Source organism: Hydractinia symbiolongicarpus, chromosome 2 (assembly GCF_029227915.1).
Source record: "Hydractinia symbiolongicarpus strain clone_291-10 chromosome 2, HSymV2.1, whole genome shotgun sequence".
NCBI lineage: Eukaryota > Metazoa > Cnidaria > Hydrozoa > Anthoathecata > Hydractiniidae > Hydractinia > Hydractinia symbiolongicarpus.
Genome location: NC_079876.1, coordinates 6813764 through 6840262, shown reverse-complemented (window position 1 = coordinate 6840262; position 26499 = coordinate 6813764). Strand labels below are relative to the sequence as shown.

General features: G+C 33.1%; 1 protein-coding gene across 2 annotated transcripts; it reads left to right on the top strand.

Moving 5' to 3' along the window:
• Nucleotides 1-1431: 1431 nt before the first annotated feature.
• On the top strand, nt 1432-26499 carry LOC130629294 (receptor-type tyrosine-protein phosphatase delta-like). 2 transcript variants are annotated; one of them, XM_057442460.1, is made up of 25 exons: nt 1432-1496; nt 6660-6867; nt 10418-10726; nt 10812-11153; nt 14412-14669; nt 14874-15203; nt 15347-15664; nt 15738-16040; nt 16808-17104; nt 17189-17370; nt 18258-18898; nt 19081-19163; nt 19617-19732; nt 20127-20337; nt 20808-20910; nt 21209-21488; nt 21814-21874; nt 21994-22108; nt 22341-22548; nt 22808-22895; nt 22976-23184; nt 23568-24443; nt 24602-24727; nt 24852-25006; nt 25186-26499. In XM_057442460.1, the coding sequence occupies exons 2-25, from the start codon at nt 6789-6791 to the stop codon at nt 25385-25387; spliced, it is 5892 nt and encodes a 1963-aa protein (XP_057298443.1). In that variant the 5' UTR covers nt 1432-1496; nt 6660-6788; the 3' UTR covers nt 25388-26499. The 2 variants fall into 2 exon arrangements, with proteins under 2 accessions (XP_057298443.1, XP_057298434.1); XM_057442451.1 differs by lacking the exon at nt 1432-1496 and having other exon boundaries at nt 6508-6867.

Sequence of the window (26499 nt, the reverse complement as noted above, 5' to 3'; positions counted from 1 at the left end):
TCTTTTCTTGTACTCTCATTGCTTAGTAATGCTTTTTATTAATTCTTTTACTTTTAAAAAAACATGATACAGCTCCTCCGCCATTTTAATACGAACAGCTTCCTCTTGTTCGTCACAGACTCGCAGCCTCGCCAAAATGTTTTATATAGCGCAATAATTATGTGACACACCGTGCCAATCAGGTTTTATAACGGATCAGCTTCCTCCAGGGCCATGTTCGTATCGTGCCGTCCCGATGTCAGAAAAGATACAAGATGCCCTGGGGACGAGGTTGAGTCGTATCCAAACCCTCATTCTGAAAGATATTTATAAACAACGAATTCTGTGGCAATGTTTGTGAAGTAATTCAAAAAGGCTATGTTGTGAAGCTAGAACGTTGGAAATGTCGGATTGTGTAGCTGCGTTTTTGCATGTTGGCTGATTCACAGTTTGTTGCTGAATGATAGCTTTCAATAATACTAACATCCAATAAACATTTTGGTTAATATAAAATATACATATAGATATTTGCCACACATTTTTATCGAAAATAGGGATTGGGCCTTGAGCTTTCTTGTCATTTGGGTTCGTATAACAAAATTGTTGGTTTAGTCGCGAAAAATCTTGCTACATTATACTACAATAGAAATTGATTTGAAGGATTCCAATATGCATTTTTAAAAATGCGTTTTTGTCCACGGAGCTTTTTGGGATAAGCCTCGATGTTTAATATCAAAGAGCTCTGGAGACGACAATGGTAGATAAATCTTTTTTCTCTGCTAAGTAAATGTTATTTAAAAAAACGTATAAGAATTGAGACAAATTTCTCTTATCTCTTAAATTTGTCTCAATGCGCATGCTCGCTGGGAATTCATACCCAAATAATCCTTCTCAAAAGAAGTTCTTATTGATTGAGTGTTCAAACAGTTAGTTTCATGATTAATTTCGCCATTGTTTCGTTCGCGTCAAGTTACCTGGTAACACAAAACAATAGTGAGAATAAACTTCAAACAGAAGTTATTTCAGTACATTGGCCAACTTAGGACTCAGTCCACAATGTTTTATACACAAAATAAAGATAAATGATACTGCGTGTAAAGTTGGCGAAGGGAAACTTTTGGATTAAAGTGTTAATTTTTTTAAGCTTGAATAAATATTTTTTGAAGATCATATTTTTTACCACATCTGTCTATTTTCTACGTTCTCCCCAGCAGGGTTTTCCTTAAAGAGCAGCAAAGTTATCAACACAGACTAAATTTTCTAGGTGAAGGAATATTCACTGCGATTGAAAAGCGGAGCTTAGAATAAACATTTCATAAATTATAATCATTGCTTTTTTATCATAACTATACTTCTCTTATCATGTGCAGTAATTCCATTATTAAGATAATATCGGTTTTCTCTGATTAAAAATTTCATCTGCGATGGAGATTTTGCATAGATATTAAAAATAAACATAACGGTTTACTCCAGAACATACAACAAAATGAACTCACGAAAATAAAAAACTGTCTACGGTAAGGTTCTTATGTTTATTTTTTCTTCTCACTAAATATAATACATTTTCTTGTTTTGTCGTTCTTATAGAATTTATTGTATTTTTTATTCTAATTCTACTGATCTCTTTCTAGAACGATACTAATTCATTATAACTTATTTATTTGTTTTTTACTCGCATTTATGTTTGTTTGTTTGTTTGCTTTCTTTGCACTTGTTAACTTGTTTACCTCGAATCTAATTAGAAGCACAAGATAAAGACCAGACCACTGGCTCTAGATGCCTAGAGGATAGATCACTTTCTTTTTAAAACAACCTCGTCTCCAGGATACTCTTCTATGCCTATGCTATGACTTTTACGTCGACTTTCTGTAAACAGCGTAAAACAGCCCTGTTGATAAGTTCTTAGAAGTTATTTTTTATGTTTTCCAGAATATTTTTTACGTCAAGCATTAACCTTTAAACAGGATGAGATACTGCGTGATATTTTAAGTTTTAAATTTTGGGGATACTTTTTAAGTCCATTTTATCAAACTCGCAAAAAATGTTGTCTACGAAATTACGTATCCCAAAATGTGTCAAGAAAATAAAAAATTTAAATTCGCGAAATTTTATCCCCACCAAAAATTTAAGACCTTTGCAAACAAAAACTTCAACCGTTAAAAACATGTGTGTTCAAAAGATTCTATTAAATAGGTGTTGTGTATTCTATGTTAGTTTGTCCCACAGTAAACTGTACAGGCTCTTAACACAACAATTGTGGTAAATGACTCTGGAGACAATCATAATCTATGGTATGATGGAGAAAATTAATTTCCCACAGTCAAAAATTGCATTGCATGTGAATTAATTTATAACAATTAAACAAATTTTTACGAGAATATCGCAGTTGGTTTGTTTTTAAATTTGTTATTAATGACAATCGCGAAAACAGTAAAACTCAAAAATGACACTTTAAATATGAATGGATTTGGTATTTTAGCCTACAGCAGGATGAGCAATAAAACTTGCAGGATTAAAACATTTGGCGGCCATAAAAATTTCTCAGTAGCTTGATATGATATGTAATTGTTGCTGACTCAGCAGCTTGATATGATATGTAATTGTTGCTGACTCAGCAGCCTGATATGATATGTAATTGTTGCTGACTCAGCAGCTTGATATGATATGTAATCGTTGCTGACTCAGCAGCGTGATATGATATGTAATTGTTGCTGAAATTTTGAATTATGGCAAACCTCGGTCCTGTGGAAAGACGTCTCACCGAATCACATTTATCTTGTGTTTATTTAATATATTAAATTACCTTCAGGTGTTACAATCAACAAATGTAGTACAACTAAGACCTCTATGCACGCCAAATCTGTAGTAACCAGTGGCACAAGCCCTGACCTCACCCCCACCCCCCGCCGCTCAAAGAGATTGGCTAATTTTTAACCGCATTAATGATCGCAACCAACAATATGATCTTTCAATACATAATTTACATTGTTTTTACTAAACTCTTCAATTTGCAAGATTTTCTAACTCAGGGCTTACCATAGTAGCTCAGTGTGGAGACACCAAGACCTTCCCTCTTAAAACAATTTTTGCTTCCCGCGGGTCTGCATGCTGCTACGATGGGTTCCTAAAACTCAGTACCTTTACCCCAAAACGCATCATAGGCAGTAGAAGGTAAATCTATAATTAACGGTATTGGACCGGTATCAATTGTCTGCTATGTTTCCATTTACATCATCGAATATTAATTAGATTGAAATTGTCGGTTTGTTGGGAGCAATTATAATGGCAACCTCATTTATTTTTATATATCTGTGGATACTCATTACACCGTCATGACATGTGTAAAACCAGCAAAATGTACGTGAGATTGGTCCATATGGTACACGCACCATCTAAGACCGATCTGTAATGTACACACTCATTATAAAACCTTTCTTTTGTTATTATATACACTTATAATCCGGTCCATATTATATATCCAAAGCATATAGTATCCATATTATACACTCACACAATAGAAGCGATGTGTTACGCCAAACGAAAAGTGCGTTCCATTGAAATACTATAGGACGAGTATACATACAGCACAGACTGATGTGTGTTATATATGCATAATATATATGTCCGACCCCTGCCACACACACTCCTTATAGGTACAGTCCATGTCACCCTCCTGCTATTAAATATATATTTTTGCAGTGTTGTGTATTATGTCAATATCTCTTAGGATTTACACGGACGCAGTAGGAAACACCCTGTCTTTATGATTGCAGCGCATGATAAACTCATTTATATTAACGACAACAAAATTGTAAAGAGAGGAAATTTGATTTTAAAGGCTATTGTTGATATTAATGCAACGATCACGTTTCTTTATTAGAAAGTTTAAAAACGGTTTTTCTTCCCTCCTATAGTATAGTTTAAAACAGCGTAACAATGACAGAAGAAATAAAAGCCATTAATCTAACCGACACATGACTGTAGCTATGCAACAAAAAGTATTAGTGCAAAATAATGTTAAAATGAAATGAAGGATTGTGGTAGTTTGTTTACTTTTAGAAGTGTGGCTCTAGGTTATGGTTTAAAGTGCGAAGCACGCGCAACTCAAAATCATTGCTTTAAAGATGTAGCAAAAATCAGCCGATCGAACTTGAAAACGAGGCTGATAAACCATATATCAATGTCAACGTTGTAGTCACAAGTACGCCCTGTGCGGGACACTGCACCAACATTTCTGTTCGCTGCCAAATACGATATATGGTATCCTACGAGTAACACAAATAATAGAAGGATCCCCTTTTCACAGTACGATCTTGGTTGTCGACCGACAGCTTACAGAAATAGGGTATATGGATTCTGTAGATTTCAAATAACAATAAATTAATGAATAAAGGTTCAACTTCAATTCTGAACCCGCAAGTGCTAAAAGAAATACTTAAAGTGTTTGTGAAGGCTGGAGAACGCCCATCCTAGTTCCCAGGGATTTTTTGTTGACGCTGCATTTATTAGCCTTTTGGAGGCGAGAAATAAAATAAACTCTTGAAAACAAGGATGCAAATTGCCAACATCTTTGTCTAATATAACGCTTACGAAACTGCGAAAATAAAAGTCTAATTAGAAATTTATGCATAAACTTGTTCCCAGTTTTCTTATGATTACCTCAATTAATTTATCAGATTAATATTTTTATAGTATCTTTATAAGATGTGTGCCGTGTTGTTAGGATCCATTTTGAAATTTTAATTTTGTAGTTATCTTGCTAATAATAGACAATACAGTGACGTCCTTCATTCTTTGTCGCTTTACAATTTTTTATCACTATGTCATCGCATTTATAATCATGTGTATGATCAACTTTGTCACCAATCTCTGAAAAGGTTTCCTTTAAAATCAAGAAGTTCTAAGAAACATCACTAGCAACGTTGTTATTGTTGTTTGTTGTTGCTGTTGTTGTTATTGTTGTTGTTATTGTTTGTTGTTGTTGTTGTTGTTATTGTCCTTGTTCTTATTGATATTGCTGTTATTGTTTCTGTTGTTGAGTTAGTGGTTTGGGCTCGAAGTTGTTACTTGTGATTAATTTTCCTAATTGCATCTCATTTACTAAATTAGCATCGGATTTAAGATATTCTATTTATTGGGGATTAACAGATGGCTTCTATGAAAGCGTTAATTTTCTCTGGTCGAAGATCTTTACTGTAGAGTAGAAAAGAACTTTATAAACTTAGAGTTATTTCACAAAATTGAAATGGTTACGTTAAATTTTGTTAAAGTTATAAAATTTTGACTTGATGTTATGTTTTTACAGTGAAATTATACCAGCAGAAGTGCGAACAATAAAGACAACCTTACTTCCAGTCCATCAACTTTTTTTGTATATCTCCATTATCAGCGATGGAGTTGTGTATAATTATTTCATAAATTTTACGTTTTTTCAAAATTATTGCTTTTAAAATAAAGTCACGTTTTGTCCTGTTTTTGAGTCGTAAGGAAGAAGACAGAACCAGTTGTGAAAGCAGGCTAGTTTGAGTAGGCTAGTATACCATAGAAAAGAAAATAGGCTTACTTAAGTAGGCTAGTATACTGTAGGTAGTAAAATAGGTTCACAGTATCATAGCAGAGCAATGAAAGGTTAGGTATAATATTAAGAAAGAAATAGAACGACGTTCATCACTTTTCTTCTCTTTGATCAATTTCTTAGGCTGAGCAAGTTCCACTATGCTTTAGAGAACTGAGCTTACGTAAGTTTAATGCTCAGCCACTGAGCAATCGGTGTTTTATAAAGAAAAACTGTGTTCTTCCCTTACAATTCAATATAGACCGGCTTGATAAACCAGGAGAACAATTAAAAGAATTTTCCACATCATGTAGAGAGTTTGGGAGAATTAGCAAGTGACCTCTCTATCACACCCCATTTTCTTACCCATTCCCTGTTTTCAAGAATCTCATTAACATAAGAAGAAGTGGATAACGTGGTGACAAGGTTAGTGAATGTTCTCCAGTTGTATTTCTATATGTCGAAACCCCAATTATGAACTATTAAGTAAGTTCCGCGCCATAACTGAACTTTATATGGACATAGAATTACAATAATTAAAATATTTCCGTTGTTGTTTTTCGTTTGGTCAACTAAAAAAGTTTGCTTGTAAAATTCTTTGCTATTATTCGGTAAGTTGTTTCTTGTTTTGAATTTTATTTTGCGCTACGAAAACAAAAAAAGAAAATAATTCCCTTGAATTTTCGTGTTTCGAATCCGAATCGTACTTAAAATAAAATAGGTTTCGATATAATAAAAGAACAATATAAGAAAATAATATTTTAATAAAGCAACCCCTTCAGAAAAATTGACGAGAAAGAGTCAACGCGAAACGCGAAAAACATGTGGCTTTAAATACCCCCGGTTATAAAAGCGACGAGGTTTTAAATAATATCTTTTAACTATTTTTCGTGGCCACATTTCCTTAATATATCTTTAGTAATTTGATTTGTGAATCCAGCAAGTGAGGCTGTTAATTTGATCGAACACTTTGGGTACGCATAATATGAGCAGTTTACTCCAGCGCAAGATGAGTGATGGGCTGTACTACGTCTGTTTATTTTATTTCTACACTGTGATGTGAATAATTTTTTAGGAGGATGCTCTTTATTTTATTAATGTTTGATATTGTGTTCTTATCGTTTAGATATTTAAATAACATACTTAAAAATACATTTATTCATCGTGCTTTTGAAAGACATTAACCACAACATGAAATTTTAGTGAATGAATGATTTATTAAAATTAATTGTACATTGAAGTCACTGGTTTTAAAATGGCACACTGGATGGCTAATTATTCTGTTTTAAGAATCATACTTGGCATATCAATATTCATTTCTTCTATTTCAGAAGGTAAGAACATATTTTAAAATTAAATTTTTTTTGTTTGCCACATTGTCCATTTATGATTAATTGACTGGAACTTGATTTTATTTTTGTTTATTAAATGGAAGACCCTGTATGTAAAGTACAATCTAGCCTTCGCTCAAAAAATGTTGTGGTATGTTCTGTTAGTGAAGCATACTTTACTTGCTATCTACCCAGGTTGGATATATGGATGGGTGTTACAAATATTTAGTGTTAGTTATCCAAACCTTTTTTTATCTGGCTTAAGACATTTCATCGATTATTTTTCATATATAACGTAATAAATTTAAAGAACTTGCTACTTTGTTCCAAATAATATAAAAAGAAAAAGACAAGGGAACTAAGGAGACATCATGGCACATTTTTGGCTGAAATATTATAGCCAGGAGACCCAACATAGTTTTTAATAGTTAGGGTTGGGGAAAGTTGCAAACAAATTTTTGATTGGTTAGTTTTATTATTTTTACTCAAATGATTAATATCAGAAAATCCTTTGTTCTAAGTGGAAATGGCCTCCTTACCAGAATAAATATAATTAATCATGGTATTATTTGAGAGGGTAACATGTGACCACACTGGCTTTGTATTTCCAGGTTTTGCTCTGAGGTGAATTTAAATTATAGGGCTTGCTCTGACATCTTTATTTGCGTCTAAGATTTTAAATAAAAGTGAATATATATATAAGCTTTTAGTTAATTGGGTTGGCAATATTTTATTGTTTTTCAGTGTTTTTTTCATCGTCTATTTTGGCATAAAAGGGGATCTGTACTTAAACAGACAAGTTCATTTTGCATCATAAAAATTTTTGTCGATGACCTCTTCATGACTATATGTGGTGCAAGATTCATTTATATAAGTCCTTAAATTTTTAGGCGAAGCGCAATATTATGGCAGGTACTGACTTTGCAGAGACAACAAGCAGAGAAAATTTTTTTGTCGCTGCAGTTATTCTGACTTGAAGTCAAAAATTGCGGGCTAAAAATAGGGTTGGTTGGGTGACTTTAACACCAAGTATGTACATCAAGGCTGTAATTTGTATTAAATGTTAGTGTTCAAGGTTTTAAAGGCCAGAAGGCTGGTTATTTACGCTTTTTCGCATTTTTAAGTATTTAAATTCAAAAATGACGCTAGTACTTATGTAAAGTTTTTGTGACATTCATTTTCGCTTAACATTTAAGTCAATCGAGACAGAATTTTTTTATTAAAGTGAACGTAGTGGATTTTGGAACAAGGACTCTCTAGCAAGAATCTCAATCAATCAAATATATTTTGTGTCTTGTGCACTAATTATTAAAAATACCTGTGCAAGAGTGTGCAGAATAATTTTGTATCATGGTTATAATTGTTTTGAAACCAACTCATTTTATTAAAAACTAGACAAGGATTGACACACATCTCAAATTTTCTCTTTTAAGTCCCAACAATCAAGATGCTGATTTAGGTAGTAAGATTAATTTGCAATATTTGTGTAAAGTTCTACACAAACACATTTCAATATTATATTTCTCACATATTACCAGTTGCATGCTCTTAACTTTTTATGTGAAAAGGGAAACTCCAAATCTGAGTTCTTGATCAACATCAACATTTGTCTCTCCTAATAAAAGGACAGTCAATTAACCATTTATTTTCTTGCTATTTTTTATTAAGAATTTCACGGATATTAAATTTTAAATTAGTTTATAGCCAGAAAGATCATTTGTGAAAAATAGAGAATAAAATTATTGCTTGCAAGAATAGGAAATAAGTAAATATATCTTTTAATTCAAAAGTTTTACATTTTGCCTTTTAGTATTTGTTTGTTGGCAGTAAATAAGTTATGGTCTGCAAAATAATATAGATATCAGTAAAATCAAAAGTTTATTTGGACGAGTAAACAAAGACAACACCACTAGGAGCTGTATTTGGTAAAATATGCTATTATATTATTATCTTTAGGAAGATAATTAATATGTCTAAGAAAATTTGAAAGAAATAATATGCAAAATTTAGGTCAACAGCCCATTACAGTTAAGCACATATATATATATATATATATATATATTTTAAATTGGTTGCAAGAACTATTTGTTTTGTGTATACTTTATTTTACAAAGAATATGCTGCTTCAATTTTAACTTTAATGAAGATTTATTTTGGTGTGTGTTAAGTAAAAATCACGTGGATTTTCTGTATTCTTTTAGGTGTACCCTGTGGGCCCTTAATTACCATGCAGGTCTGCATGTGCTATGGCGTACCCCTAGTTAAAATTCTGGATTTGGATTCTTTCATGCTTTTTTAACCTTATCTAGAAACCCCACGCAAATTATCTTGTACTTTTCTGAATATAATTAATGTATGTACAGCTTTAGAAAAAGCATAAACACAGAACCAGTGGCACCATATTAATGTGGTACCATGTTGACTAGTAACGTTGAGTCACAGTATTATTGCATTTCGCTCCATTGTGAAAATTGATAAATGTTTACTATATGTGTTTGCCTTTTTAAGTTTATTGTATATTTGTTTGCTCTTTTTATCATCTATTTTTTGTTTGTTCTCAGTTAAACATTTATATGTTTATTCTTTTCTCTTTACATAACGGTCTAATCTCTGTTTTCAATGATATGTTGTTTTGTAGCCGAGTATAAGTAGAAAAAGATTAATTATGTTTTATAACATCGCAACACTAAATTTTTTAAAAATAAAGAAAGGAAAAACCATAAAGCCACTTTTGAGCAAATATGAGCTTTCAATAAAATAAAACAAAACTTATGGTTATAAACTTGGAATCAATAAAAAATGATTTAAAAAAACAGCACTTTTTAGCTATTTTTCAAACATCTTTAATATACTGGAAGTTTCCACATATCTTGCAGGAGGTTTTTAGATAATTTGCATGGGGTTTCTAGATAAGGTTTAAAAAGTAAACAACTTTAACATTATGTTATTAAAGTTTAAGACCTTTAAGTAGAGCATTTAATTCTTTATTTTGACACAATAGTCTTCTTTTTATAAAACTAATTTTTTTAATCCCTGTTTGTGTGTTATTATCATGATTGACATAATGAAGGCTTTTGTTGTTAATTGAGCATTCCAACTAACTAACATAGCAGGGGGTATTAAGTTTGCATAGATATCTTACTTTGTCAGCTTCTTTTGTCTTAGTATAATTCTGTCTGTCTGGCCACTTCTCTGCAATGACAAGTTACTTGTAATAAGCACTTCCATATACTATCCTCCAATATTTGTAGTAGAAGAACATTCACCTCTTTCTATAATAACCTGTTTTCTTTTAAGAAGCACATTGTTTTTGTTTTTATTGTGACATTATTGCGGCAAGCTTATCATATTCTTTAAAATATTTAATAAAGCCAACTTAATATACATTATAACAATTTTACTTTTGAAAAGCTGGAATCAGGCTAATCTTAGCCCCAGTTGGCTCCTAGTTGCCCATGATAGGTTGTTACAAGCATCACCACCTGTTTACCTCTTAAGCTTAACAGCAACAATACCATCTGTGTTGATCAGTCACAATTTTTTTTCACTTTAGGTAAATTGATATTGAAGTACTATCCAAAACAGTCCAAACTGCTTACCATACGGAACACTGGAAGGTCAGTGTTAATGTGTGAAGTTGAAAGTGATAAACCCTTCAAGCTGGAATGGTTTAAAGATGGAAAGTTGATAAATCTTAGTAAGGATCGTCCACCGTGGCCTTATCCTTTTCCTGATAAGACTGGCTTGTCATTGATACAATGGCCATATATAAATGGTGCGTCACGTGGCACATACAAATGCGTAGCAACTAATGGTCACGATACTTCAGTCAGCCATGAAGTTGAATACACTCCAGTTGATGGTAAGTGGTTTTCAGAACTTTGGTATACAAGGCTAAATTTGACGTAGCTATTTTTTTATTTATTTATTTATTTATTTTATTCTAGGAAACAAGTTACCTTCTGGATTTCCTGTTATTACAAAAAATATGCCACCTTATGACCAGTTTGCAAAGCAATATGTCGGCACAAACATTACTCTAAATTGTGCTGGGAGTGGTCACGGCAAGGTGGAAGTTCGTTGGTTGATGGATTTCAAACCTTTTGAAAAGATCAAGACATCGTGGAAAGAAGGAGAAGGCTTTGATTACTTATTAAAAAACAACAACACGACCTTGAAAATTTACAATTTAAGATTGGTTAAAAGGTCTTTCATTGTTTGTTTCATTCATAATGATATTGGAATTCGTGAAGTGGGCCGTTTCCATATACATGGAGTACCTGCCCCAAGTAGGTGTCTTCTTTTTTTTCGATAAAAAATCGAGTATATATATGTGAATTTTTTTCTGCAATTTAAGATTTATTATGAAGACACTTTTTCATATTACTTGTATTTTGGAAGTTGCAATTTTAGCACTTCATAACAAATTAGTCGATTAAGTTTTTTTTCTTTTTATCTTTGGGAAAAGGTAACCCCTATTGACACATGCTCAGTATATCTAAAATACGTGTTTCAAAAGATAAATAAAATTTCTACAGGATGATGTATGTCAAATACTACATTTTTTTTCTTAAATTTGGTAAAAAGTTATTGTTTTTCTTTTTTTAATGTATTCGCCAACATATCTCACTTAGACTTTCTATTAGCATTAAGAAAAGAAAAGTCTCGGGTTTTAGCTAGATAACAGTGTTTATTCCCTCGTATTTAGACGAAGTGGAAGGAGTTATCAAAAAAGTTCCAACCCAAGTTTTGATTCCTATATTTTTTAGCAAAACACTTCTTTTAAGCTACGATGGAATGTTTTCTCATCATTTCAGATCAAACTACATTGATAATTAGACATTGCATGGTTTTTTCCATGTTTAGGCTTTAAAGGATCATTTTTTTGTTATTTTTTGTTATTTCCGACCAAAATACAATGATAATAGACCTATTTCCGTATCCATTTTCGTTCCGCGAATTATTTACACCAAAATACCAAGTTACCTGAAAATGAGATTAGTTATGAGCAAATTTTTAGCTTGCAGCAAAGTAGTGCAGATATGGTTTGTTTACTTGCAATATTTGCAAATTAATTTGTCAAACAGATTGTTATTAACATTTGGTGATAATATGGGATAATAGCATGTATTATTGGGGCATTCTAATGCTTTTGTTTATTATTCTTGGTGTTAAATGAGCTAGGTATTAGCAAGATTTGAATATGATATGAGTAGCTATTACTAGTTGGCTGGCTGCTGACTTGTTTTGAACAAACATGAAATTTCGAGCTGTTTACCAAAATTGGTGTTCTTGCTGGTATATCCTGTCTCCAGTTATTGAGTGTACCCTATTTTGTTTAAACAACATCTAACTAAAATCTAACTAAAAATGTGGTTTTCAAATAGTCATTAACTTTGACGTTGTGAGTGCCTTACCTTGTTTATTTTTTTTCCATGTGAGGGTAGTTCTGGAAGTATTTATAACTTACATTTTACACATTTGTGATTTCAGAATTAGGATACTAATTTGAATTGGTGGGGAAAGTTGGACTTTAAACTTTCGTTGGAATGTTCTTGCTCATTAGTGTCACATTTTGAGCCTCTAACAGAAATTGTATTCGATAAAAAACAAATCTGTAAAATTTTGTCCACAAAATGCTCGCCATGTCGAACTTTAACTTTAATAAGTGAAAACAATGTGAAATTTTTGGTTTTATATTTTCACAAAGCAACACTACGGTCAAATTTAGAACATTAGGACTGAGATTTTGACAAAAATCAAGCATGTTCACAGCAGAAATCCAGACATTCTTACAAGAAAAAGTATATTTCATTTTCACTTTTTTGGATAAAATCCTAAAAAATAGGGTGCCATTTAACAAAAGAATTTCCTTTTTCTATATATGAAGATTTTTGATAAGCTCTTTGCTCTATCAATTTACTTACAAAACTGTAAGTATTAAGGTTTAACCATTACAATGCTTGATGCAAATGTACGATTATTGACAGTCAGTAAAAGAAAGAGTAGTGACAGAGTGACTGTGACAATTTCATAATCACAACAGCCAATAGTTTCAAAATATAAATTTTTACCATTTTATGCAACAAATGTTGAAAAACGATTTGTTGATTACTCATGCAGCTAAAACTTTTATATTTAATTACTGCAATTAAAAATTTTTAAAAGAGTTCATTGCTAAAATTGATCTTGCAACCTATTGTGATTAAACAATCAATGGTGTGGGGTCATTGTTTATCAGCGAGGCAATTATTTTCATAAAAAAAAAACCTATCCCAATGTTATTATTAGTTTCTCGTTAGTGGTAGATTACATTCAGACTGTACTTTAATCTATAAGCAACAACCCTGGAAAAAATACTTGTGAAAATGCTATAAGAAAATCCAGCCTTTCCATTATTTTTGATGTTGAAATCTCTTAACTGACCCCCTCCTTTCCCCCCGAGTCAATGTTACTTTTCTTTAGTACTTCAGGTTTCTGGAGTATTTGTGTAAGCGTTTGTCAAGTATATACAATATGTTTTTTCCAGGGTTGTTAGCTTTTTAGCTGCTTGCTATTTGGCTACCAGCAAGCTAATTTTTATTTTTTTCAGAGCTGATCAGAGTAGTACGAAGTAGTAAACTGTTTATTAAGTTTTAATTCTAAATTTACTTGGAAAGAGTAAAATAAAAGTGTATTCACATCACTCTAAAAACATGGTTGTTAGGTTTTAGAGGTTTAGCTAGCTAACATATACCAAAAGATACGCCCCTAAAATATGCAATATTTTAACTTTTTTGTCACACTGCCACTACCAACATCCTCCTCTTTATAACTGTGTTAACTACGTTTCTGTGAAACTGCTAGTTAAAAGCTGTAGAAGTCAACAATTTGTTGATACATTCTTCAAACTTGCATGTAAACAACCAGCATCCCAAAATTTGCTCATAACTAATCTCGTTTTCAGTTTATTCTGCATTTTCGCAAGTATATTTCGCGTAACCAAATGGATATGGAAATAGGTCTATTTAGCTTCGTAGGGTTGTGTTCACGTTGTGCTTCAAAAGTTATCACTAAAAAGTTGGAAGGGGCATTTTTAATCTCCCTATTTACAGTTTTTTTTTCTTATTAAAAAACTGTTTTTGTTAACCAATAGTTTACTCCCGGAAAAAGTAAAACAAAAATCCTAAAAAAAATTTAGGGATTTACTTTCTAAGAATGTGCAGCCACCCTGAACACCATGAGTTTTAAAAATGCCTTCTACTTACATAATTCCCCTGCAAGACGGAATTAAGGGAACTAAAACTTGCATTGCAATTGTAAATGCAAATGTCCTTCCAATATCACAACATTTTTTATTTTTTCAATTTCCACTTAGACTACCTTTACTTCACAACATAGAAGACAAAAACAACACAGTTAATAATAAAATGTGATTAAAGGCACATCTGGTGTTTTTTTTTTTTCATAAACCAATTTACTTTTTGTTCAGGTCTTCTTCATTTTTGGCAGTCAAAAAGTCTGTAGTCAGGTTTTTTAAATGTTTTAATGCTGTAAATTTAATTTAGTTCAGCTTGTAAAGCCAAGAATTACCCAAAGACCACAAAATGTGTCAGTCCAAGGACCAGAACAATGGATTGAATTCACCTGTCTAGCAACTGGTAATCCACAACCCGATTATAGTTGGTGGCATGATGATCGTTGGATCCTCAGGCAGAGTACAAGTGGAAAAATGTCACTTGTTGCAATGAGATCAGGATTTGTACGGTGTCATGCACAAAATGAAGCTGGTTCCGACACTGCCACTGCTTATATATACGTGAAACGTACGTGAGTTTTATAATTGTGGTTGCAAATATTATTTTCTAATCAACCTCCTAAAAATACAATAGATGAACAGTTAAACCCATATTTTCAGTGTGCAAAATGTTTTATGTTAGATCAAAAGCAGTGAATAATCTAGAGATTAAACACTAATGCTTATAACCATTTGGATGATTTTATGAATTTATAAATTGAATTATTTTTAGCATTACCCTACAAACCTAATCAAATTGAAAATGTTAACACGGGCCGTACACAAATTACAATTAAATTGATGCCCAACTATCGGGAAGCACAGTGGCATGCCAACATTCCTATCACATACGCCATCTTACATGTTCGACCTTGGAAAAAAAATTTACGACCAAATGATCCATACAATACCACACGTATATCAATATCTGGTTCACCGCCTTGGTTTTATCAATTTAAAGATTTAAAACCATATACTTGGTTAAATTTTCGTGTGCGGTTTGGTAATAGATACGGCGTTGGGAATGTTTCTGATTGGGGGTATGCATATAGTGATTGGGGAGGTAAGTTTTGCTAAGTTTACAAGGATAGTGATACATGTGAAGTCTTTTTTGTTTTGGTTTTCAGGATAAGAAAAAAGTACACATGTATTTTAACAACTTGAGATTATTGAAACCCTAATTACAATATATATTTTTTTTTTTAGAAATAACTGAACCTGTGAGATATCTCAAAAATATAGCTCATTCAAACAAATCATTCACAATGAGTTGGCTAAATCCTGTCAGAACATATGGCCCGGTTCAAGGGTACCGACTCTACTGGACCAGACGTCCAAATGAAGTCTTAAGTCGTTGGGAGTTGGTGCAAGTATCTCCTAATGAGCAATACTACAATTTGAGTTGGCACGGCAGTACCTACATTACTGACACTGCTCCAGTTATATACTGGAAAGTTCAAATTGTAGGCTTTGTCAATGCAGGACCCATGTCAGAGGTTAAAGTGTTCAGAGTTTCACCTGGAGGTATTTAAAAATTGTCTACCTAAAAATGCAATTATGTATTAAGTTCTATTAGTTCTATTTTTCTTTTAACTAGCACCCGGTTTTGTTACCAATGTGAGTGCAAAAACTAATAGCTCCCGGTCGATAATTGTTTATTGGAATGCAACAAAAGAGCCAGGAAATGGAATTGTGGGTCATCGAGTTTTATATAATCGAAAGGATGAACCAGCAAGAGAAAAATATTGGAGTAGCAAAGATATCTGGAATGCTACTCTCTATCAAACAGCCTTGGAAGGTTTAAATCCAAATCGAGAATATGAAGTCAGGGTTTACCCAAGGTCTTATGCGATGTATGGAGTAGTGTCGAATACAGCAACCGCAAAAACATTACCAGATGGTAAGAACAGATTTTATTTAAATTTTGTGTGTTTATTTTTTGCAGCCATTTTAGTTGTTTTTCATGTTCTCCATGCAACAAAGAACACAATTTTTCGTCTGTTTTTGTATTAAAGAAATTAGTATGGAGAATTTAGACACTACAAAACTTCAATTTTTTTCTATAAAAAAGTCTCTGGGTTAGTTTATTTTAATTTTTGCTCCTTTTCTGTATATTTACCACCAAAATGAAACACGCTCTTCTGTGTAAAATTTGTCTGTATTCTAAAAAGACAATTATGGCTTTAAAAAAGTACTATTTAGAAAATTTAACCAATTTTAAAACATGGAAGTTTTTAGCATTTTTTATGGCTTTTAGACAATTGAAATTCAAGCATCTATTTTTCTAATGACTTCATTTTTCCTTGTTTTATTAATAGAGTTGGCCAAAAAATTCATTCAATATATATGTCTTTTTACATTTTATTTTTTGAAACATGAAATAAACCTATCGTCAAAAATAGAAAACTGTGGGAGGTGTGTTAAAAACATAATAATGATTCCACATTTTAATTAACCTTAGTGGAGCTGTTTCCAGAGGCATGTAAGACCATAGGCTCTGGTGAAAACCTGGATATTTTTAAGATATTCAGACTCTACTTGGAAAAAATGTAAAAAACTGATAAGGTTTTACTGTTGTATTATGGTCCTTGTTTTGTTCTATGAGGTTCTCCTTTCTGTGTACTTTTTATACGTCCATATGATTTCTTTTTATACTTTTACTTTTAGCTCCTACTTCACCTCCAAGGAAAGTTCGGGCATTTGCTATGAGTTCTGAAACAGTACAAGTTACATGGGAACCTCCATTACTTGAGCATCAAAATTCACCCATTTTAAAGTATAAGATATTTTATACAAGACAGCTTAGCAGAACCCCGTATACCGCAATTGTTGACAATGCCATACTTAAATACCAACTGCAAGGCTTGAGCAAATTTACAAAATACATAATATGGGCAACTGCCATAAATAAAATAGGTGAAAGTCCACCAAGTAAGAAGTTCGAATTGTGGACAAAAGAAGATGGTATGTATTATACCTCTTTTTACCTAACAATTTAACTTCATAACATTAGTAATAAGTTGTATTATTTTTCTTTATTTCATATAGCACCACAAGGAGCTCCTAGAGCAGTGAGAGCTCAGGCGCTTAATGATAGTGCTATAGCTGTTACATGGCTATCAGAAGTTAGCTTGACGTCATTGGGTCGTGTCATTGGTTATCGAATACACTACAGTACCAAGTCAGGATGGAAATCATCTGTAAAAGAAGTTATTGGTGCTAATGTTCGGGTGAGTGCTCTTTTACTTCTTTACTTTCTCGTTTGAGTCAGATTTTCTGTTATTTACTGTTCGCAACCACCAAATATGTCTAACAATTGCCCATTGATGTCTTACAGCCAATAGGCTGATAATGAGAATTGTAGACTGTTTTGTATTTGAAAGTAACACAGGCGTTAAAGGGTGTGTATCCAGTTAGACATAGATTGCATCTAAGTGTGTCTACCCTATTATGTATGATTTACTTTAAAAGTATTTTTCCCACTAGTAGAACTTTTTTAAACGTATATGGCAACTTGAAGAATAAGAGGGGTTTTTTTTCTTTTCTATTTCTTAATTTTTGATATGACTATTTTCAAAAAAAGAGGAAAGGGGAAAAAGCTAAATGAGTTTTCCAATAACTAGTTTTTTATAAGAAACATTTTCAGATGAAGAGTAGCACGTGATTCTATACATAGAATATATTTGTTACAGATTTGGAATTTTTATTTTTATTTTTTTTTCCTTTTGTTACTGCACAAGTTTTTTAAAAAAATTTAATATTGCACCTTACTAATAGACTATTTAGCAAAAAACATGTTTGATATTCACTTGTAACTTTTTTGCAATTTAAGTGTAATTTAAACAAAGCCATCTAACACAGGGTGTTTATATGCTAAATGCTATCATAAATATTAAAATTAATAGATGAAATTGTACAATTTGTGAAACAACAAATATTATTACTACTTTACTACATATCTTATATGATGTTCTCACTTAATCACCTACTTGTGACCAAAATTTAAATAGTATAAAAAGGAGTTTGCCACAGATTTCGTGTTGTTGGGACTATGCACAGCCACAAGATTAGCTCTGTTAGTATCACTAAAATAGACAATTTGTGTTCTTGTTTTCAGGATGGCATTGTGCAAGAAGATGTAACCAGCAACACAAATTATACGGTTCAGGTTTCCGCTTACAGCAGTCTTGGTGAAGGCCCTAAAAGTAAAGCGTTCTTTGTTATCACACCACCAAAACTTCCAGATTCACCGCAAGTTACTGTTACTGTTGATCAAACCACAAATTACGTTGTCTTGAAGTGGTGGCCTCGTACCAAAAATGTAAAATACTATAAAATCGAATATGAAAAAACTTTACGAAAATATAACATGCTTACAAGTATCAGGACTAAGCTTGTTTCTGGGGAAATACGCAGTTCTGTGTATGACGATCTAGACCCAGGTGTTTACTATGCTTTTAAGATATCTGCAGAATTAAGTGAAGGTGGGTGGAGTGCCAAACATATAACTTGGATACGAACATCACCATCTATACCCTCCGGACCACCATTGCATTTCGAAGGAGTTACGGAGTCGTCGTCATCTATCAAACTAAAATGGGAAGAACCTGATCCTTGGAAGCGAAATGGAGATATAATTGCTTATAACATTAACTACAAAACAACTAAACAAACCAGATGGACGAATAAACGTTACGATGTTGTAAATGATGAAGACACAATTGTGTTTCTTTTAACAGATTTAAAAGCCAATGCAAGGTAAATTATGTTTTTTTCTAAAATTATACGCATTAGGTATTGTTTCATGAATAGAGAGGACACTAGTCATTAATCAGACATATGATGGTGAAGTCCCTCTTCTGAAACTAACATGCAACATTTTTAGTCAGGCCATGATCCTATGTTGCTATACTTTTTCCTTTTGATTTTATGTTTTGTAGATATCAGATAAAAGTGGGTGCAATAACAGCAGTTGGTACTGGCCCGTATACTGTACCTCTTGAGGTGATGACAAACAAAGAAGGTAAACAAATTATGTTGTTTTTTAAATATGGTACCTGGCAATCAGTTATTAAGTTAAGTCAATGTAAACACCGTAACAAGAATTTACAATTGCTTATTGATCAACAAATGTTTTAGCTGATATGATTAGATTGAGAAGTTGTCTAACTCAGCTACTATACTATTTTGCATTCGAAAACTGAAAATAAAAAGAGCGGGCTAAGGTTACCGCCCTAGAAAAGCTGTCACTGAAAACCGGGAAGTTTGAAGTGCATGGGGTCGAATCCCAGTATTTCCGAAAATTTAGTTAGCCATTCGGAAAAAGCGCACATCGATAATCGACAAAACAAAAATGTTGATGACCCGTTTCACATGTTTTACAAAGCATGGTATACTGATATCTCTATAATATGTATGAATTAAATTAGTTTTTATTTTTTTATCTTTATTATCATTTTTTTTTTTTTGGTTTTAGTATTACCCATGGTTAAAAATTTACGTGTAAATGAAGTATCCGAACAGTCTGTGTATCTACAATGGGATGAACCAATCAATGCAAACAAGTTCAAAGGTTTTCAAAGAAAGTATCTGGTAAGTTTTAGTAATTACATAGTAATTACAATAATATTACTGGCAATAACCACTATTATTTCTACTACAACATGCAAGTAATTCATTTATTTTAAATTGTTTGGTAGTAGCTGATTATATTTTTAATGGTAATAAGTGAGGACATTCACAAACAAAATTCAGTCCAATTATGGTATCGAAGTTAACTCTAAAACAAAAAAAGGGCTATGGCTTAAATAATTTAAGCTTAGTCATGTCATGACTAAAAAGTGTGAATAGATCCTTTCTGCTTTACGCACAACATGAAAGTAGGATTGATATCTTAGGCAGTTGTCTAGTTCAGCAGCTGTTGTGCTTCCAATATGCCCTCAAATTGTTTGATTTTGAAAGTAAGTAGTAAGTATTTTTATTACAGATCACTCATCGTGCTAACAAAACCTATCGCAACGAGGAAGGGAAGATACAATTGAAAAAGATTAGTAAAACTGACAAAATAGGCGACACAAAGAAGTATTTCCTAGATGGCTTGTTACCAAATACAGAGTATATTGTCCACGTTCAAGTATCACTTAAAGACGCAGGGGATGGAGATCCAGTTGCGATCAGATTCACAACAAAACTTAAAAGTAAGTCTGTAGTGTGAAAGTTCTTTTTTCAGATAAGTTTTGTAACTAAATGTGTACAATGTGTGATGTGTTATACTCAGGACTTGAAATTTGTTTATCACCTAAAGAATTGACGCGATTTGTGTATAGGTTGCAACAATGTGTGATGTGTTATACTCAGGACTTGAAATTTGTTTATCACCTAAAGAATTGACGCGATTTGTGTATAGGTTGCAACAATGTGTGATGTGTTATACTCAGGACTTGAAATTTGTTTATCATCTGAAGAATTGATGCGATTTGTGTATAGGTGTAAATGTAACAAATTATTTCTAAAAGAGAAATAAATAGTTCCATTTTAATATGTTTATGAACAACTTTCAACAAAAACAACAAAACATCACGTCATTTTCAGTTAAACATACATCATGACCAGTAATATTTTTTTCAAATATAACGCTGCATTACGATTTTTTCTGTTTTTCTTGTAGAACCTGCTGCTTTGTCTTCACCTTCCCTAGGAGAGCTAAACAAACAGGTGAACTACTTGTTACTGGATATTAAAGCAGCCTCTGAAGTCAATGGCCCTATAAGGTATGTGTGGGTTCAGTTGTAGTAATACATTTTTCTTTCTGTGTACAATGTATGTGTTTTAGATGCCCAAACCTTCGATTTTAGTAACGTTTGTTTATTTAATTTTAAGTGGGAATAATATAGATTATGGTGGTCTGAGGAAGATATTGTCAAGATATTTAAATGTTTGTCATTCCTTTTGTCTATTCAAAATATTTGATTTCTGAAATGTGCTTTTTTCAAAGAGCTGTACAACTGTTATTTTTTCAGAAAGAAAATCTTGTCAAACTTTTACACTATAATCTCCTTTATTTTTCAGTTATTATTTACTGTACGTAATTGATCTGGGTGATAAAGAAAAAATACCGTCATCTTACAAGCCGGAATCAATTGGTATTGAAGATAATCACGTGACACGTCGCCGAAGAAATACAGAAAATCATCACGCCGTGGATTTTTACATTGCTGCCTTATTTCGTCGGGAAGAATTACCAACGAAATTTAAGTTAGGAACTGGTTCGCAGCATGGGGATTTTGGAAATACAGAACTCAAAGCTGGACACTTTTATACGACTTTTGTGAGAGCATATGTTAAAAAGGTCAGTGTGTTAATTGCTAATGTCAGCAAGTTTAAACTAATTTTGTTTTGGTGACGTCATAACAAGGTTGAGTGATTTGAAAAATATCAGTTGTAGTAGTAGGACGCCTATTGTGTTTGATTTTTGATGAACATTGAAGAGGTAAGAAAAATGTAACCTATACGTCTACAAACAACAAAAAGTAGCCTAAGTAATTGTAAGCTCATTCCCTTTGTAAATATTTTTCTGTCAGTATAACAGGTATATCTTCTACGTGTCAATAAGACTTCTCTTCTCACCTTTTAAGCATTAAATAAATTAATCCTTATCTTTCTTTCTTTTGCAGGATTCCAACTCGAACCAGTATAGCTTCACAAACTCACCTTTTAGTACACCTGTGAAATATGGTACGCATTTGTTGTTGTTGTTGTTGATGTTGTTATTGTTGTTGTTGTTGTTGCAAGTTGTTATTGTTTTGTTGTTTTGTTGCTGTTCACGTATATTTCATTTTGGATAACTGTTGCAGAGGCAGTCGCAGCTGATGAAGAAAAGAGTAACAATATGGTGATCATCATAGCAGGTGCTGCTTCTGCTGTTTTCATCCTGATTGTGGTATTGGTGATATTCTTCGTTTGCAGGAGGTAAGTCTAGCTGACTGGCTGTCTGGCTGACCGTCTGTCTAAGATACTGTGTGACATGTTTTTCTTGTACTCTCTTAAACGTCAAAAAAAGTCAGGGAGACTTGTCGATGGCAGTATAACATTTTTACTAATTTCCAAATTTATTTTGAATCTTGTGCCATAACATTTTGAGGGGTGGAAAGGCACTGTCTTTAATGTGTTCATTTTTTTTCTTCCCGTGTTTTTACTACAGAAACTCCAGTACTAAAAACGGTGAATCAGAGTATCTAGTACGGAAAAAAAAACGACATTCACAATCAGCTGATCCAGCCGAAGTTCACCGTATGCAGTGCGCAACTCCTGGGATGGTGAGTCACCCTCCAATTCCTGTCAACACGTTGGGTAAACATGTGGAGAATCTGAAAGCAAATGGTGGAGTAAAGTTCTTGCAAGAATTTGAAGTAGGTTTATTTTTTTGTTTGTATTTTGGTCCAGGCTGGAAGCAAATCATGACACAGAGATTATGAAATTTGGCTTGGTGTTAAAAAAAAAGTCGTGACATTTTTTTGAGATATATTTTCATAATTCTTTAACTTACAATTCCCATTTCTAGCATGTTGTTGATGTTTTATTGTGTGCCATTATATTGATGATAGGACTTGTTTCAGCTGTTTCAGTTCATTTATTGATTGATTTATTTACATATTTTCGTTTTTTTAGTCCATAGATCCTGGTAGCAGACCATCTTCCGAAGCATCCTTACTTCCTCAAAATAAAACAAAGAACAGATACCCTAATGTCTTAGCTTGTAAGTAAAACCACGGTTTCTTGTTATCACAACGTCTTCTAAAAATCTGGTTGCTTGAAAATGTCTTTCTTTCTTTGTAGTTGATGAGTCACGGGTAAAACTTGATCACACAGGCGAACTCTGCTCCGATTATATTAACGCGAATTACATTGATGGTTACTGCAAAGAAAAAGCTTACATTGCTTCGCAGGGTCCAATGAAGAATACAGTGGATGATTTTTGGAGGTTATGTTGGGAACAAAATGTCCAGATTATTGTCATGATGACTAAACTCGAAGAGAGAGGAAGGGTAGGGAGTTATGTTTAAATAATATTCAAATTGTGAGAAAGGAATTGTATTAGAGATTTCTCTTGTTTGGTTTACAAAAAATTTGAATTCCTTTAATTTCAAAGATCAACCAAACCGAACAAATTGCTTGGTTACTGGAAAATCTTCACAAAAAATAGATCCTATGAATTTCGAAAAAGTCATTTTAGAACGTTTTTTTTTTTATCGTATAATTAAAATTGTGATATTTTTTATTTCGTGCCCCTGATGATGTCACGATGAGCGTTTGAAATTTTGAAGATCAATGCATAAAATTTACAAGAGTGTCGCTGCTACATTGTTCAGAATATCTTTCCCTTATTACTTTTTACATTTTCTACTTCGTAATTTTTATCTTCACTTAGAATAAATGTGAACGCTATTGGCCTACTTCTGGCGTTGAGACGTATGGCACGATAAAAGTTGAGATAAAAGACGAAACAAACTTATGTCATTATTGTATTCGAACGTTCGAAATTTCTTCCACAATAAGCGGTGACGCCCAAACCGTGATGCACTATCAATATTTACAATGGCCTGATCCAGGTGTACCATCCAATCCAGGACCTGTTCTCGCCTTTATTAAAAGAGTTCGTGCATTCGACCCACCTGGTAGTGGTCCAACGTTAGTTCATTGCAGTGCTGGTGTAGGTCGAAGCGCTTGCTACATAGCTATCGACGCCATGTTGGAACGTGTTAAACGAGACAGTATGATTGACATTTACGGTTACGTAACTATGATGCGCACACAGAGAAATTTCATGGTACAAACAGACGAGCAGTATATGTTTGTGTATGAAGTCTTAGCTGAATCCATTGAATCAGGTGATACAGAAATCGCATCCAGTGACTTGACATCAGAATTTAAAAAGCTTACAGAATTACGTTCAGACGGTAGAGAAACTTTACTAGAAGGTCAATTTAAATCGATTTCGTTGGAAATCAACAATGTACTAGACCCTGGGTTGATGACAGCTGCACTTAACAGTATAAACGAAAAGAAAAATCGGTGCCGTACGGTTGTACCATTCGATTCTAATCGTGTGGTACTGCAAAGTTTACGTAGCCACGAAGGAAGTGATTATATTAATGCTAGTTTCATTGACGGATACCATCAGAAAAACGAATTTATCGCAACTCAAGGTCCACTTGAGCGGACTGTCGCAGACTTTTGGCGTATGGTTATGGATCACAACAGCTCGATAGTGGTCATGTTGGGAGACACCGAAGATAAAGGAAAGGTATAGCTGCTGTTTATTTCGCTCTTTATCGCACATTTTTGTTGCTCTCCATCACATGTGTTTATGCGTTGTCACGTGCAGTCTCTTTCTTGACGTAATCTGTGTGTGTGTTGTACTGTATTTTCCGACTTCATGAAATTTCGTTGTTGTTGTTTTAGGAGTTATGTTACCCATACTGGCCTGTAACGAAATCGATGACTCATCATTATTACGTCATCGATCCTGTACAAGAAAATCGGTTTGCAAATTTTATTGTGCGAGAATTTAAAATCACGGACGCCAGGGTAAGTCTGCCTTATTGCTAAGCTTTGCTTCTTTCGCGTCAAAAGTTTCCCAGTTTACTAGAAAGAAATATCCCGTCCCAGCGTTGTTTTTGTGTTTTGTAAAAAACTATCCACGTTTTTCTAGGATACATCGACTCGACATCTTCGTCAGTATCAATACACCAACTGGCAATCCAGCCGGACACCGACATCTTCGGAAGGTTTAATTGAACTTATCGGTCATGTGCAAAAAGCTCGTAAGAAGGCTGAAAACGACGGCCCGGTGATTGTCCATGGCAGGTAAGATAAGTAATTCGGCCAATCTGGCAGTGATTATTTAACCGAGACCAGGATGTGCAGTTTTTCTGTATTTTATTAAGCAAGTGTGTACTGCTGTTCCGTGTTTTACATATTTCGAATTTTGTTTAGCCAATGTTTATTTTTATTGTGTATTTTACCATGGTGACATTTTATTTCAGTACTGGAGCTGGTCGAACTGGTGTTTTCATCGGGTTAAGCATCGCACTGGAAAGTTTGCGCACGGAACGCATTGTTGATATATATCAGATCGTGAAAGCACTCCGCTACCAAAGACCTTACATGGTGCAGACTCCCGAACAATATGAATTTTGCTATCAAGTTACATGCGACTTTCTAAAAAACTTTGATTTCATTGTATAATGTCGTCAGAGTGCAAGATGAAACCATATATTCCGCACTTTTTTGGTGCGGTCAATGTAGAGAAGCCTTAAATATGTCAAAGTAGCGTTCGAATTTATTATAAATCCAGTGGAAGAATGTGTTTTGCGATACATTTACGTTGAGTAGTGCCACGTTTAATGGATTTTAGAAAAGGAGATCTATGTGAGTTTTAAATACACAGGTTTACGGAGTTAAAGATTCACTCCATGTTGGCTATCATGATGCATATACATTTTATATTTTTTGTATAAACGCTGTTCTTTGTTTGGTTCTAAAATTTGCGTGTGAGTAGGAAGTATTACTTCTAGATTAGGCACACCCAGTTCTTAGTAGCGACGGCCAGTAACATCTTCAGGTGAGCGTTATCGTAATAATAATTTTTTTTATTATTATGGAATTATTTAGTTTTATAATTTCTTTTAAACGTAGCTTGGTTACCATTTTTATTTTTTACGCCGAAGTGAGGCTGTGTTTTCATTGTTATAAATTACTGTTTTAAATTAATTTTGGGAATTATATTAGTTATTGATTTGTAAGTCTATAAGCTATTGTTTGAAACCTCTTGTGAAGAGGTTTCAAATGTTGTTTTTTAGACTGAAGTGTTTATTTTTTAATTAAAAATTATTCTTCTTCGTGTGAGTTTCTTGCTAAATTATATTTTTATATTCTTCTATATTTCTTTATAAAGTATATTGTTGTTTATATAACACGTGGTAACATGACGTTTGAAAAATGTTCAGAGCAACTTCGTTCCCAGAGATCCAGAAGGGGTATGAGAGTATGCTTTAAACCAATTTTTTTTATAAAACAATTTTTTTGTACATTTCATAGAGCTTGACAGGGGGTGTTGGTACTACAGGAAGGTCACGTCGTATTATAAGCATAAAAGATATTTTCTATGTGGTAACTATCTTCCCATGTGATTCACCACCAACTTAGTTCCCAGACTTTTGAGAATATAAAAACGGTGTGACAATGAAGCTTTGCTTATTTTGGTGTTAATATACTTTTTTTAAATATTTTTTTAGTTCATATTGTGATGATAATTTTATAATGTAAACCAATCTTTTCAAAAGAAATGAAGAATTCAA